The sequence below is a fragment of the Hylobates moloch genome, unplaced genomic scaffold, assembly GCF_009828535.3.
Source record: "Hylobates moloch isolate HMO894 unplaced genomic scaffold, HMol_V3 SCAFFOLD_1, whole genome shotgun sequence".
Taxonomy (NCBI): domain Eukaryota; kingdom Metazoa; phylum Chordata; class Mammalia; order Primates; family Hylobatidae; genus Hylobates; species Hylobates moloch.
This window is the reverse complement of record NW_026652276.1, coordinates 165,167,613-165,184,865: the sequence shown is the minus strand read 5'-3', so window position 1 is coordinate 165,184,865 and position 17,253 is coordinate 165,167,613. Positions and strand designations below refer to the sequence as shown.

At 37.5% G+C, this 17,253-nt stretch overlaps 1 protein-coding gene across 7 annotated transcripts in view; it reads left to right on the top strand.

The window, feature by feature from the left end:
* PPP1R9A (protein phosphatase 1 regulatory subunit 9A) overlaps positions 1-17,253 on the top strand; it is a 399,467-nt gene that overhangs the window by 319,580 nt on the left and 62,634 nt on the right. For all 7 annotated transcript variants that reach the window (XM_058424523.1, XM_058424521.1, XM_058424525.1 and 4 more), the window contains one exon: positions 7,978-8,133. In XM_058424523.1, the coding sequence (XP_058280506.1) occupies positions 7,978-8,133 (156 nt within the window). The remainder of the gene's footprint in view (positions 1-7,977; positions 8,134-17,253) is intronic.

Here is a 17,253-nt window from a genome sequence, read left to right as displayed (position 1 = left end):
TCTCTATCTCATTCAGTTCTGCTCTGATCTTAGTTATTTCTTGCCTTCTGCTAGCTTTTGAATGTGTTTGCTCTTGCTTTTCTAGTTCTTTTAATTGTGATGTTAGGGTGTCAATTTTAGATCTTTCCTGCTTTCTCTTGTGGGCATTTAGTGCAATAAATTTCCTTCTACACGCTGCTTTAAATGTGTCCTAGCGATTCTGGTATGTAGTGTCTTTGTTCTCATTGGTTTCAAAGAACATCATTATTTCTGCCTTCACTTCGTTACGTACCCAGTAGTCATTCAGGAACAGGTTGTTCAGTTTCCATGTAGTTGAGTGGTTTTGAGTGAGTTTCTTAATCCTGAGTTCTAGTTTGATTGCACTGTGATCTGAGAGACAGTTTGTTATAATTTCTGTTCTTTTACATTTGCTGAGGAGTGCTTTACTTCCAACTATGTGGTCAATTTTGGAATAAGTGCGATGTGGTGCTGAGAAGAATGTATATTCTGTTGATTTGGGGTGGAGAGTTCTGTAGATGTCTATTAGGTCTGCTTGGTGCAGAGCTGAGTTCAATTCCTGGGTATCTTTGTTAACTTTCTGTCTCGTTGAGCTGTCTAATGTTGACAGTGGGGTGTTAAAATCTCCCATTATTATTGTGCGGGGGTCTAAGTCTCTTCATAGATCTCTAAGCACTTGCTTTATGAATCTGGGTGCTCCTGTATTGCGTGCATATATATTTACAGTAGTTAGCTCTTCTTGTTGAATTGATCCCTTTACCATTATGTAATGGCCTTCTTTGTCTCTTTTGATCTTTGCTGGTTTAAAGTCTGTTTTATCAGAGACTAGGATTGCAACCCCTGCCTTTTTTTGTTTTCCTTTTGCTTGGTAGATCTTCCTCCATCCCTTTATTTTGAGCCTGTGTGTGTCTCTGCACATGAGATGGGTTTCCTGAATACAGCACACTGATGGGTCTTGACTCTATCCAATTTGCCAGTCTGTGTCTTTTAATTGGAGCATTTAACCCATTTACTTTTAACGTTAGTATTGTTATTTGTGAATTTGATCCTCTCATTATTATGTTAGCTGGTTATTTTGCTCATTAGTTGATGCAGTTTCTTCCTAGCATCAGTGGTCTTTACAATTTGTCATGTTTTTGCAGTGGCTGGTACTGGTTGTTCCTTTCCATGTTTAGTGCTTCCTTCAGGAGCTCTTGTAGGGCAGGCCTGGTGGTGACAAAATCTCTCAGCATTTGCTTGTCTGTAAAGTATTTTATTTCTCCTTCACTTGTGAAGCTTAGTTTGGCTGGATATGAAATTCTGGGTTGAAAATTCTTTTCTTTAAGAATGCTGAATATTGGCCCCCACTCTCTTCTGGCTTGTAGAGTTTCTGCTGAGAGATCAGCTGTCAGTCTGATGGGCTTCCCTTTGTGGGTAACCTGACCTTTCTCTTTGGCTGCCCTTATTATCTTTTCCTTCATTTCAACTTTGGTGAATCTGACAATTGTGTGTTTTGGAGTTGCTCTTCTCAAGGAGTATCTTTGTGGCGTTCTCTGTATTTCCTGAATTTGAAGGTTGGCCTGCCTTGCTAGGTTGGGGAAGTTCTCCTAGATAATATCCTGCAGAGTGTTTTCCAACTTGATTCCATTCTCCCTGTCACTTTCACGTAAAATCAGGAAATATTCTGATAACAAAAGATTGAAAAGAAAATTTTGAGTGAGTTGATAAGTGGGAGAAAAAATAAACATATATGCTGGGCCAGGCATCATGTTGGATATTTTGCATATTTCATTTCTTTGAATCCTCTCAATATCCTATGAGATTGGTATCTTTTACACCATTTTATAGAAGAGACCATAAAAGATACAAACTAAATGACTTGCTTACTGTTATGCAACTGGGACATTAGGATTTTTCTCTCTTCTGGCCCTCATCTCTCCAACCCCAAATGCTCTTTTTGTTGCATTAGTTTATGGGTGTTGTCCTGGAGAAATAAGGGATGGTGAAAACAATCGTAATCATAACGTCATGCAGTCAATTAGCATATTGTAGGCACTGTGGTTAACTCTTTCATATCACTACAATGAATTCTCATAACAACCTCTTTAAACGAAGAAGTTGCTGTTATTCCCATTTTATAGATGAAGAAACAACATTCAAAGAGACTAAGTGTACTAATATTATAAAACTAGGACACACAGAAGTCACTGACAAAAAAATGGAAAGAGAGATGCCTCGGCAGAGAGAGGGATGTTTTTGCCGAAAGGCTTCTGGATGGTTGGTGCAGATTTAGGAATTTTAAACATTAAAATGTGAGTTTGAGGTTTTTCTCCTCCAGGGAAGAAGCAGCTCTCCTGTATTCTCTCACAGAAGTGCGTCTGAAAATACATAGCACCAAATTCAAATCCAGTAAACAAATTCCAACAAAAACTGCATAATTAAGGCTATTTTTGTGATTAGCACCATTTAGTTTCCCTGAATTTACCAGAGCAAACATTGCTACAGCAAAAATTACTGCTAATGGTTGAACCTAACAACAAGAGAAAATCCCCAGAAGGGTCATTTAGGCCCCAGCTGCAGCTGTGTTTCACTATATTTCATCCTGGAAAGCTGAGATTAACAGGAAAATCAGGCTCTACTGTGCTATGCAGATGTGGCTACAACTATCTGAATTTATTCAGCAAACATTTGTTTAGTGCCCACTATATGCCAAGCAATGTATAAGCCACACCGGGATTGCAGGGATAAATTGTACCTGGCACTCTCTAGGAATGTTCAGATGAAAGAAGTTGATGAGAGAAGGCAGATATAGAAACATCAAAGCATTATGAGTGATGTCAGCCACACAGTGGGAGCATAAAGGAGTGAATTAGGAAAGTCTTAAGGGCAGCAGCTTCACAGGTTGTTCTCATGTACATGGTTATTCATCTTGAATCCCTGGGGCAGGTTGGGGCCAGTAAGTGAGGAGGACAGAGGCATGGAAGTTTTCTTGGGCTTGGGTAGAAGCTGGTGCCTACCCCAAACTGGGAATATAAGTAGAGGAACAGGTATATATAGAGGAAAGGAAACGTTTTACTTCAGAAATGACTAATTTGCTTATAAAAGATTCATGTATTGAGGTCTTCTAGGAACTTACATTTATGAGACCAAAGTTTAGCAAACATGGTTACAAGATACAGATTAGAAAATCGTTAGCATGTTGCTATTGCAGTATTGACACCAGCAGCAGCAACAAATAGCAGTCACTCATTTTGAGCACCTACCATGTGCTAGACCTTGTGTTAAATACATAGGCACCATCTAACTTAATCTTATGACAGCTTTCTTATGCTAAGGAACTGTTTTGTCCTTACTTTATAGATGAAAAGATTAAAGCTTAGATATAGACGCTAATTCCCAATGTCTCAGGGCCAGGACTTGAACACAGGTTTACGTGACTTTAAAACCAAAATTCTTTCATTGATCCCCACTTAACCAACTCCCCAATATAACAGATACTCTCTGTTCCTTCTGCAAAACCTACACTGATATCTATAGCTCTCACGAGTGTCCCATACGTGTGTCTACATACGTCTCTCACTAGTCAAAAGTTACATGTTTACCAGGAGACACAACCTGTTGGTTGTACTTGTTATTATAATTATTTTATAAAATACTAAGTGATGTAATATGTGTGTAAAGGAAGTTGTTGTATCTATGAAAACTAAATACAATGCTTTGGGAAGATTTAATAAAGACTGGCAGCTCAAGAAAATTAGGTATGAGAAGGAAATATAAAAGATAGGGGAAAACCATAAAATTCTAGAGAAATTTTGCATTCATTTTGCCTTGGAAGGATCTTTTTCATCTATTTTAAAGATGCTACAATAATTTCATGCACTATATGTTATGGTTGTAGTTTATAGAAGAGTGCATAAAATGTCAGTCAGCAGACCCATAAGCCAAGAGGAAGACTTGGCCTTCCAATTAAAAGATGAGCAAATAAATGAATACTTCTGTGATTTAAGTTAACATAAAATGGTGTGTGTATGTGTATGTGTTCGTTTGTTTGTCAGTGATTCCTGTCTTTATGGCGATTAACCCACCAGTACTGCTCCCAATTCTTTCAAAGGGGAATTCTATATTCTTGCCCAGGGTAAGCATATTATGAGAGAAGAGAAGAGGACAAGAACTTTGGAGCCCACTATACAGAGGTGCAAGTCTTCAGAGTGAATTCAGTGATAATGTTTAAAGCCATGGAAGGTGAATTTCAATACAACAGGGTTATCCACCCAGGTTTGGGGATGGGATCATTAAAAAATATATTCCCAATTTTTTTTTTTTCTGCAGAACTTTAGTTTCTGTAGACTGGAAGCATCATAGCATAGAAGAAGGAGCATGGGCTTTGAAATATGTTGCATGTAGCTTCAATAACTTAATTAATTGACCTTCGGTATGGTCTCTGCATCTCAGTTTCCTCAAATTAAGATAGTATGGTAACACCCATATCCCATAGTTGTTGAGGAATGTCCAATGCTGGGCACACAGTAAGTTGCAAAAGTATTACTCTTCATTTTTTTCCCCTTTGTGTGTGGCTACTAAAAATATCATATATTAATCAAAAAGGTAGGTAAAGACATGAAAGGGAAAATTTACTATCTCTGTCAGGTTTTTACCCAAAAAACTGTTACTGCCACATTTGAAGTGGATTTGCGTGTTAGGACAAATAATTTCAAGAGTCTCTGGTTACTTGAAAGATTTTTAATTTGAACAGAAATGAGCTAGATACCAATGGAAATACTTTGTTGTAGTAATTTTGGGTTTTGTTGGTTTTGGGTTTTTTTGGTATAACATTGTTCATCTTCCTTTGTAAATGGCAGATTTAATCCAATCTAATTTTGAGGTTTACAACATTCTGCTGACATATTCCATGTTACTTATTTTATTTGCAGTGTAACCACAAAAATAATTTCCATTTTCAATAAAGATAAAATATTTGAAGAGCCTATTTTTCTTAGTCCACTAAGTGTAACTTTTTTATTTCCAGGTATTTATGAGATTCTGTAGTAAATGTATCATTTATCCTAAAGCCTGTTTAAGGTTGGAATGGCAAATGATCCACAAGAGAGAATTATAACATAATGTTTTAAACATGCCATCCTTAGCCTATAATAAGTAATAAGTAGAATCAAGACAGCAAAAGACATATTTGTCCTCAGGATGCTTATAAGGCTGATTGGAGAAAGGAGGCATTAGTAAATGAAAAGATGAAATGAGTGATAAGAATTTTAACAGTACTGCAAGTAATTTGGGTATTGGGAAGGAGAGGATACTGGCAAAGTCCACAAAAGAATCAAGAAGAACGCTTAACAACTTATATTTAGTAAGATAATTTTCATAATTAAAGTGTATATGGATGACAAAGTGCAACTATACTTAGAGGTAAGAATTGCATATGTTGTGCATACCCTAATCCTGTTATTCACAGTAAGGTTGTTAGTATAATATACTACTGCCTTCTTAACAAGTGACCACAGTTCATTTTCTTGATATTGAAAATCTCCTTAGGAAATTCTGTGTATTACCAAGTTAATGCATTGGCATTCTTGGATTTATTCTTTTAAAAATATTTGCTGGGATCCTGTTATATGTCAGGTCCCATCCTAGGCACATATTTATATTAATTCTCTCACATATAGTGAACAAGTATTTATTTTCAAGCTAGCAAAAGGAAATCAAATTGTTCATTTCAACTCATGTTTAAAACGTGCCACATTGTTATGGCTTAGTCATACTTTAAATTTAGCATAAGAGTTTCTTGAGTCATTCAATGCTGTATATAGTGAATTCTATATACCTGGGTTAAGCCTTCATAATAAAGGCTTGGGTTTTGCTGCCAGTTGCAATGATAGGGTTAAAAACAAGTACACAGTTTTATACTTCTATATGAAAAATTTTCAGCAAGGTATCTTGAGATTATTTACTTGCCAGTCTTGCTGCATTCCTATTAATTAACTTCACTGGAATTTACCAAGTATTTGTTAGTTCTAGAAAAATGTGTGAACAGGAGATGAATTAATTCAAGAATACAAAAGAAGAAAAAAGCCAAATCTGGAATTAGAGTTTTTTAAGATTTGTAGGATCTCATTGTGCTAATAAATAAGTACAAGCTATCTGACCAACCAGCTCCCATTCTTCAGCTACCTTCACCTGCCAATGGCAAAGACACTTGAATTGGTATTTATAGTTTAGACATTTTCAGACTGATTTCTACAGAGATCTAGAGTTCCAGGTACTCAGGAGATACATAGGATCAAACTGGAGGCCACCAACCTCTTTTTCTTTCAGTCAAATCACCTGTGATTATATTTGGGGAAAGTAAAGTTTCCAGCTAACCTGTAACCAGTTTGGAAAATCATTGCTCCGTATGGAATATTCTGAGCTTACTTCTGTACACAGATGCCACCAATGTCAAGTTCTCCATGATAATAGCCTCTGTGTGGGGAGGTAGAGTGGTCGATGACCTTCAAATTCCTTACTAGAAACTGTGTCTACTTTCAGGCTCTGCAATTTAGAGAAACGTGGAAAAGTTGGAGAGAAATCAGAGCACAACCACAAAGACAATTACAGCAAATTACCTTTGAGGCAACTAGAATTATTTTATTTGAAAAAGAGAAATCTGAAGACAATTTAATAATGGTCTTTCAGACACTGGGAATTATTAGATCGGGATTAAGGACCAGATTTCCTTCATGTGCAAACATAGATGAGGGGAAAGGGGAAGCGAGGGGTTCCTGCTTTGGCAGGAAAAATATAATACAGAATCAAAAGAAAAAAAAACAGCAATCAGATGCTGAGCCTATTTAATCAAAGGAATAGATCATTCAGTACACTGTTCTTGAGAGTTTTTTAAAGGCAATATGAATTCCTGTCTCTGTTTTATGTGTTAGATAACGTGCTACCTGAAGGAACAGGGATGAGTTCAATGAACTTTGTCTTTTTAACCCTGTCAGGGATTTATCTTTAAATTATATCATAAGGTATAGATTTCAAACAATTATTTTGAATTACAGTATCATAGCTTGATGCTGCCAGGAGAGGATCTACTTTCTAATAAAGTTAAGGAAGTTAGTGGCAAAGAGGAACGTTTATTCCAGAGGTCAGGAACTCAGATACCTACAGGGACAGGTGGGTATTACAAAGGAGTGAAGCTAACAACATGGAACTATATGGCATTAGAAAAATTGTGGGGTATTAGAAAGCATATAACTCTTCTAAAAGGGGCAACCACTGCTAACTGGCCAATCGTTATCATGTCCCAATATGCCTATATTAACGGATGTTTGGCTTTCTCAAGGAAAGCTGGAAATCTAAAACCTTATGTGAAACATTTTTCTCACATTGACAGAATACTCAGATTTATAAATGTGCTAGGCAGGCAGAACAATACACTTGGTGCAGGCTGCAAGTTAGAAACCTTTGGTTTATTCTTTAGCTCATTAGTTCACCACAATAATTAACAAGCAAGCAAAACAGAACTGTTTGAACTCTAAAGCTTAGGAGAATTAATCAGCTAAACCTTTGCAAGGCTTAATTAAGGTCTCTTCCAACTCTGTGATTCGTTAAACTCCCCTTCCGTCTTCCTTGCTCCCAGTATTGGGTGGCATATTCACAAAGAGAATTTAAAGAAGTGACTTATTTGCCTCAGCAACATAATTTTATTTGGTAAAATAATCAAATACTCAGATTGAAAAAACGACTCTTGCTTCTATATTAAAGATGCCACTGATACTAGTAGATTTTTAGAAATACACTTGTATATGGCATAGGTTTGTCACTTTGGATCTTTAAACTAACATTTGTTTATAACATTGGCTGCATGAGGCATGCTTGGCTGAAAAACCTACTTACACTTTTACCATTTGGGTACATGTCTTACTTGTTTTTTATAAAATATTTTCAAATAACTCACCTCCACCTGGGGTAAGGACAGCTGGATTTCTGAAATCCCCTTCCTTTCAGACAGGAGAATATGCCACAGATGAAGAAGAAGATGAGGTAGGACCTGTCCTTCCTGGCAGCGACATGGCCATTGAAGTCTTTGAGCTGCCTGAGAATGAGGACATGTTTTCCCCATCAGACCTGGACACAAGCAAGCTCAGTCACAAGTTCAAAGAGGTATGCCACTAAGCTGCAAAATATTTCTCTATGCCTGTCCATTTCATTAAGTATATATTTCTGTTCAAACTATATATTAAGAATAATCAGTTTGCAAATCAAAGCTTTTTAATAACAGGTTGTCTTGAGTCTCATTGAATTTCAAGTAGAATTTAAGTAGATCTCATTCCACAATCATTGATTTAAATGCTTATTTGTCATACTGACATACCTGTAGCCCATAATTTCAAGCAGTAACTTAAATGTGCAGTTTTATGATGTTTAAGTTATATTTTTTCAGTTTTACAGAAGTTTTGGTACCTAGTGATAAGCTTTTCTCTTAAGGCAGGGATTTCCGAAAAAGGCTCTTTTTGTCTTTCTGTTCATGAAATAGGTTTCTAATAAGCATCAGATGGCATACCCAAAGGGTTTACTTGAACAGAGTTTAATACACAGACTTTGAACAGAGTTAATAGTACTAACAAGGGGTGGTGAAGTGCACAGGGACTGGCAACAGCAGGAGGCTGTTACCATCAACATCCACAGCTTTATAAGATGCAGCCACTGGTAAAAGCTGCATTGTTGGGGCAAGGGTAAGAATATACCCTGACTCTGCTTTTCTTTTCTGCTGATGCTTCCAAACCCAGGCAAGGGAGTATGGTGATGCATCTCAGAGTTTGAAGAGGTCAGACTCCTGAGGCAATGTGCTCTCAGAGAAGGGCCAAGAATAGAACCCTGGGGGAGGAAATGTGGATAACTCTTCTTCCAAAGTAACTTCTCAGAACCATGACACGTGTAAAACAGAAACAGTGATTAATAGGTCCCAAAGCAGTTTATCCTTCATTGTTTTGGAAGAGTATCCTCCATCATTGAAGAGAAATGTGTCATTATTTACACATTTCTTCGGAAGACTTTCTAAATTAACTGATATCTTCAAACCACAGAGCAATGCAGAAAAAGAAAAATTCTGCAGAAAGTGGCTGAGTGGGAGGAAGAGGTGTAATCTAGTTACCTGTTTCTCTGCAGCCCTTATTTGGTCAAAGAATATAAGTTATCAAGAAAAGTAGGTAGATGACTTGTTCTCTAAGAATATCTTAAATCACAACCCAACTTTAACAAATATTGAAGGCAGTGAGATCAAAGTAGTATTCCCTGGCAAAAGCCTATAATACAGCTCTTTCATTTTGCCAGGTGAGTATGACCCCTAGTCTTTGGTAGATAATTGAGCTGGAAGAAGGGTCCACATTCTTTTATGGAAGGTGAAGAGCCTACAGGGCATAGATAATATATGGAAAGTTATATCTTCCATTTTCAAAATTAAGCCAAGGACTCAAAGTTCCATAAATATTGTTTTAAGCATGCACCATTGTGTAGAGTGATCTAGACCAGGGGTTAGCAAATTATGATACATTGTCCAAATCTGACCTACTTTTTATAAATAAAGTTTTATTTGAACATAAGCATGCCCATCTCTTTATTGTTTGTGGCTGATAACATACTACAACAGCAAAGTTGAGTAGTTGCATTAGAGACTGTATGGCCTGCAAATCCTAAATTATTTGCTTTCTGGCCCTTTACTGAGAAATATTGCTGACCCTGGTGTAGACTGCTGTGTGATCTGGACTCATTCTGTGTAATGTGGCTGATTTATTTTTAGCTCGAGTAACCAGATCTGTAACTTTATTTTAGTTTTGGTTTCTAAGAATTGGAATTTCATCCTCACCTCAGTAATGGGCAATATCACATCGTTCCACTTAACAATTATTTTATCCTCTTTTGTTTTACATTTAACATTAATATATTCATTTCTTCAGAATATTGCCCCTGTGTATCACCTGTGTAGCACTCTTTTGTGACATTTGTATCTTGTACACTGTCACTATCATAGTCTTAAATTTCTCTATGTGATTAATATACATGTCCAAGTATTATATAGCACTGGGCACTTTTCACAGGATTATCCACAAAACTTGGGGTGAGTGTGAAAGGTTATATTGTATTAGAGTCTTTACAAAGTTTCATGTTACAGGATTGTCTTAATTATTTTAAGCAAAAGTATGTATTTTACTACTCGGGCAAAATACGTTAGACTGACATTATCTCAATCAGTTGTACTTTGGGCCTGTTTTGTATCTATCTTCCTGCTAAACTCGAAGCTCCCATGTTTTTGCTTATTATCGTGTCCTCAGTCTTTGTACAATTCTTGGCATATAGTTAGTGGTGAAATATTTAGGGAATGAATGGTGTCAAACATATACTGAAATTTGTTGTATGATATAAGACATGTACCCAATTTAATGTTTCCAAATAGCCAACAAAAGTTGGCTAGCCCTTTTATTAAATGCTCATTTGCCAATTTCCCTTCGGTGGAAGGGCCAACATTATTATCTAAAGAATTTGTGCCTTTACCTTCTGAACTGCTTATGGCTTCATAGTCTGCTCCATCTTCTCATTTCTCTTCAGTGCAATATTATTAGAATATACATCAATATTGATGGGCTAAGTCACATCATTCCAACTTTTCTCTTCAAAAATGCCTTTGTTTTTCAACTTATTCAAGAAAATATTTGAATCACTTTATAAATACCCTTGAAAAATACTCTGCATTTTTTGTTGTAATTATGTTAAACTAGTAAATTTCTAGAGAACTGGCATTTTAAAAATCACATCGAATCTTTTAATCCAAGTTCATGGAATATATTTAATTCAAGCCTTTTTTCTCATCCTCCCTAAAATTTTATAGTGCCCTTTATTCATTATGTAAGTCACATACATATATAAGTCACTTAAGTATCCAGCTATAAGTAACAGAACATATTACTGGAGTGGGTTAAATAAAAGCTGCCACATGGCTAGTCATGGTGGCTCACATCTATAATCTTAGTTCTTTGGGAGGCTGAGGTGGGAAAATGGCTTGAGCTCAGGAGTTCAGAGTTACAGTGAGCAATGAAGGTTGCCACTGCACTCCAGCCTGGGTGACAGAACCACACAAGACTCTGTCTCAAATAAAACCAAAACTGGGAGGATTAAGATGGCAGGTAGGAGGCAGGACTGCTTGCAGCTTCTGCTTGGATGGACAGAACAGCGTGTGGAGACTCACATCGTGAACTTCTGCCCCAAGAACTACCGCAGGAAAATACCAGGAAAGCCAAGAGAATCCACAGACCGTTTGAAGGAACTGGATCACCACTGCAGGCTCCCTAAAACACCAAAAAACTGTGAGTCTCCTTGCTTTCTCAATAGGGAAGCTCGTGGTTTAGGGTGAGTTCTCAGCCCTGGTCATAAGCTGCCTGGAAATAGACTTGGTGCTGTTGTGGAGGGCACGGTGGGAGTGAGACTGGGCTTCAGGACTCTGGGCTGCGTGGGAGCAGAGTGAGGCCTATGATTGCCGGCTTTCCCCCACTTCCCTGGTGACGTATATGACTCATCAGAGGCAGCCATAATCCTCCTGGGAATATAACTCCACTGGACTGGGAACCACAACCTCCTCCCCCACAGCAGCCATAGCAAGCCCCACCAAAGGAGAGATTGAGCTAAGACACTCCTGTCCCTGCCCCAACCTGGTGGTCTTACTCTACCCACCCTGGTAGCTGAAGACAAAGGTTATAATCTCTTGGGAGCTCTATGGCCCTGCTGACTGGCTGAGAAACCTGAATACTTGGCCAGGTGTCCCTAGGGCAAATTCGCATCCTCCCTATAGGACCCCAGCTCACATGCTCTTGAAAGTGCCACCTCCTGGCTGGAATCCAGCCAATACAAGACCAGCACACTAAACAAAAATACAACCAAGGACCCTGCAGAGTCCACTTCACTCCCCTGCTACCTCCATCAAAGCAGGTGCTGGTATCCATGGCTACAAGACCTGAAGATGGATCACATCACAGTACTCTTTGCAGATATTCCCAAGTACCAGCGCAGAGCCTGGTAGCTCCACTGGGTGGCTAGACCCAGAAGAGCAAAAATAATCACTACATTTCAGCTCTCAGGAAGCCCCATTCGTAGGGGAAGGGAGAGAACACCAAATCAAGGCAGCACACTGTGGGACAAAAGAATCTGAACAGTAGCCCTTGAATCCCAGATCTTCCCTCTGATGTAGTCTATGCAAATGAGAAGGAACCAGAAAAACAATGCTGGTAATATGACAAAACAAGGTTCTTTAACACCCCCAAAAGATCATACCAGTTAGCCAGCAGTGGATCCAAACCAAGATGAAATCTCTGAATTGCCAGAAAAATATTTTAGAAGGTCAATTATTAAGCTAATCAAGGAGGCACCAGAGGAAGGTGAAGTCCAACTGAAAGACATCAGAAATATAATACAGGAAATGAAAGAAAGTTTTTCAGTGAAATAGATAGCATAAATAAAAACCAGTCACAACTTCTGGAAATCAAGGACACACAGAAATGCAAAATGCACTGGAAAGTCTCAGCAGAAGAATCGAACAGGCAGAAGAAAGAACAAAGAACTTCAGAGCTTGAAGACAAGGCTTTCAAATTAACCCAGTCCACCAAAGACAAATAAAAAAGAATTTTAAAAAATGAGTAAAGCCTCCAGGAAGTTTGGGACTATGTTAAATGTCCAAACTAAAAATAATTAGTGTTCCTGAGGAAGGAGAGAAATCTAAAAGTTTGGAAAACATATTTGAGGGAATAATTGAGGAAAACCTCCCCAAAAGAAAGAGAAACAAATCCTCGAAATACACCAAAATAGAACCTTCTTCAAGCATAAATCTCACAGGACCTTTATAACAATAACACAATAGAAAAAAAAAGGTATTCAAGCAATAAATAGCACAATGAGTAGAATAGTACCTCACATGTCAATACTAACATTGAATGTAAATGGCCTAAATGCTCCACCTAAAAGATACAGAATGGCAGAATGGATAAGAATTCACCAACCAAGTTTCTGCTGTCTTCAGGAAACTCACCTAACACATAAGGACTCACATAAACTTAAGGTAAAGGGGTGGAAAAAGATATTGTATGCAAATGAACACCAAAAGCAAGTAGGAGTAGCTATTCTTAGACAAAACAAACTAAAGCAACAGCAGTTAAAAAAAGACAAAGAGAGAAATTATATAATGATAAAAGGACTAGTCCAACAAGAAGATATTACAATTCTAACTATATTTGCAGCTAACACTGGAGCTCTGAAATTTATTACTGTTAGACCTAAGAAATGAGATAGATGGCAACACAATAATAGTGGGGGACTTTCAGACTCTACTGTCAGCACTAGACAGGTAGGTCATCAAGACAAAGTCAACAAAGAAACAATAGGCTTAAACTATACCCTACAACAAATGGACTTCACAGATATTTGTGGAACATTCTACCCAACAATTGCAGAATATACATTCTATTCATCGGCAAATGGAACATTCTCCAAGACAGACCTTATGATAGGCCACAAAACAAGTCTCAGTAAATTTAAGAAAATTGAAATTATCTCAAGTTCTCTAAGACCACAGTGGAATAAAATTGGAAATCAACTCTGAAAGGCACCCTCAAAACAATGCAAATACATGGTAATTAAATAACCTTGCTCCTGAATGATTGTTGGGTCAACAATCAAGATGGAAATTTAAAAATTATTTGAACTATATGATAGTAGTGACACAACCTGTCAAAACCTCGGGGATACAGCAAAAGCAGTGCTAAGAGGAAAGTTTATAGCATTAAATACCTACATCGAAAAGTCTGAAAGGGCACAAACTGACAATCTAAGGTCCCACTTCACAGAACTGAAGAAACAAGAACAATCCAAACCCAAACCCAGCAGAAGAAAAGAAATAATGAAGATCAGAGCAAAACTAAATCAAATTGAAACAAACAAATACAAAAGATAAATGAAATAAAAAGCTGGTTCTTTGAAAAGATAAATAAAATTGATAGATCTCTAGCGAGATTAACCAAGAAAAGAAGAGAGAGGATCCAGATAAGCTCAGTTACAAATGAAACAGAAGATATTACAGCTGATACCACAGAAATAGAAAAGATCGTTCAAGGCTACTATGAACACCTTTACATGCATAAACTAGAAAATCTAGAGGAGATGTTTAAATTCCTGGAAATATACAATTATGCTAGATTAAACCAGGAAGATATAAAAATCTCTGAACAGACCAATAGCAGGCAGAGAGATTGAAATGGTAATTAAAAAAGAATTGCCAACAGTGAGGAAAGGATTCCCTGTTTAATAAATAGTGTTAGGAAAACTGGCTAGCCATATGCAGAAAACTGAAACTGGACCCCTTCCTTACACCTTATACAAAAATTATTTCAAGATGGATTAAAGACTTAAACGTAACATCTAAAACCATAAAAACCCTAGAAGAAAACCTAGGCAATACCATTCAGGACACAAGCATGGGCAAAGACTTCATGACTAAAACACAAAAAGCAATAGCAACAAAAGCCAAAGTTGACAAATGGGATCTAATTAATCTAAAGAGCGTCTGCATAGCAAAAGAAACTATTATCGGAGTGAACAAGCAACCTACAGAATGGGAGAAAATTTTTGCAATCTATCCATCTGACAAAGGGCTAATATCCAGAATCTACAAGGAACTTAAACAAATTTACAAGAAAAAAACAACCCCATCGAAAAGCGGGCTAAGGATATGAACAGACACTTTTCAAAACAAGAAATTTATGCGGCCAACAAACATATGAAAAAAAGCTCATCATCACTGGTCATTAGAGAAATGTGAATCAAAACGACAATGAGATACTATCTCATACCAGTTAGAATGACCATCATTAAAAAGTCAGGATCCATCTCCAGGATGCTGGAGAGGATGTGGAGAAATAGGAACGCTTTTACACTGTTTGTGGGAGTGTAAATTAGTTCAACCACTGTGGAAGACAGTGTGGCGGTTCCTCAAGGATCTAGAACCAGAAATACCATTTGACCCAGCAATCCCTTTACTGGGTATATACCCAAAGGATTATAAATCATTCTACTATAAAGACACATGCACACGTATGTTTATTGCAGCACTATTCACAATAGCAAAGACTTGGAACCAGCTCAAATGTCCATCAATGATAGACTGGATAAAGAAAATGTGGCACATATACACCATGGAATACTATGCAGTCATAAAAAAGGATGAGTTAATGTCCTTTGCAGGGACATGGGTGAAGCTGGAAACCATCATTCTCAGCAAATTAACACAGGAACAGAAAACCAAACACCACATGTTCTCACTCATAAGTGGGAGTTGAACAATGAGAAGATATGGGCACAGGGAGGGGAACGTCACACACTGGGGCCTGTCGGGGGTGGGGGACAAGGAGAGGGATAGCATTAGAAATACCTAATGTAAATGACAGGTTGATGGGTGCAGCAGCCTACCATGGCACATGTATACATATGTAACAAAACTGCATGTTCTGCACATGTATCCCAGAACTTAAAGTATAATAAAAAAAGAAAAAATAATGTAAAAAATTGCCAACAAAAATAGTCCAGGACCATACACATTCACAGCTGAATTCTGTCAGACATTCAAAGAAGAATTGGTACCAATCCTATTGACACTTTTCCAAAAGACAGAGAAAGAGGGAATCCTTCCTAAATCATTCTATGAAACTGGTATCACCCTAATACCCAAACCAGGAAAGGACATAACAAAAAAAGAAAACTACAGACCAACATCTCTGATGAACATGGGTGCAAAAATTCTCAACAAAATACTAGTGAACTGAATCCAGCAGTATATCAAAAAGATAACCTACCATGATCGAGTGGGTTTCATATTAGGGATGCAGGAATGATTTAACATATGCAAGTCAATAAATGTGATACATCACATAAACAGAATTGAAATTTAAAAATCACATGGTCATCTCAATAGATGCAGCAAAAGCATTTGACAGAATCCAGCATCTCTTTATGATGAAAACCATCAGCAAAATAGTCATAGAAGAGACATACCTCAAGGTAATAAAAGCCATCTATGACAGACCCACAAGCAACATTATACTGAGTGGGGACAAGTTGAAAGCATTCCCCATGAAAACTGGAACAAGACAAGGATGTCCACTTTTAGTACTTCTATTCAACATAGGACTGGAAGTCCTAGCCAGAGCAAACAAGAAAAAGAAAAGAAAAGAGAAGAGAAGAGCAGAGAAGAGAGAAAAGAAAAGAAAAGAAAAGAACATCCAAATCAGTAAAGAGAGAGAGAGCATCCAAATCAGTAAAGAGGAAGCCAAACTGTCACTGTTTGCTGTTGATATGATTGTATACCTAGAAAACCCTAAAGACTCATCCAAAAAGTTCCTAGAACTGATAAATGAATTCAGCAAAGTTTCAGGATACAAAATTAATGTACACAAATCAGTAGCTCTGCTATACACCAACAGCAACCAAGCTGAGAATCGGATCAAGAACTCAACTCCTTTCACAATAGCTGCAAAGAAAAATAAAATACTTAGGAATATACCTAACCAAGAAGGTAAAATACCTCTATAAGGAAAACTACAAAACACTGCTGAAAGAAATCATAGATGACACAAACAAATGGAAACACATTCCATGCTCATGGATGGGTAGAATCAATATTGTGAAAATGACGATATTGCAAAAAGCAATCTACAAATTCCATGCAATTCCCATCAAAATACCACCATCATTCTTCACAGTACCATTCAGGACTAAAATTCATATGGGACCAAAAAAGAGCCCACATAGCCAAAGGAAGACTAAGCAAAAAGAACAGATTTGGAGGCATCACATTACCCAACTTCAAACTATACTATAAGTCACCAATATAGCATGGTACTGGTATAAAATTAAGTACATAGACCAATGGAGCAGAATAGAGAACCCAGAAATAAACCCAAATATTTACAGCCAACTGATGTTCGACAAAGCAAACAAAAACATAAAGTGGGGAAAGGACACACTTTTTTTTTTTTATTATACTTTAGGTTTTAGGGTACATGTGCACAATGTGCAGGTTTGTTACATATGTATCCATGTGCCATGTTGATTTCCTGCACCCATTAGCTCGTCATTTAGCATTAGGTATATCTCCTAATGCTGTCCCCGCCTCCCCCACCCCCCACCCCACACCCCACAACAGTACCCGGAATGTGATGTTCCCCTTCCTGAGGACACACTATTAACAAA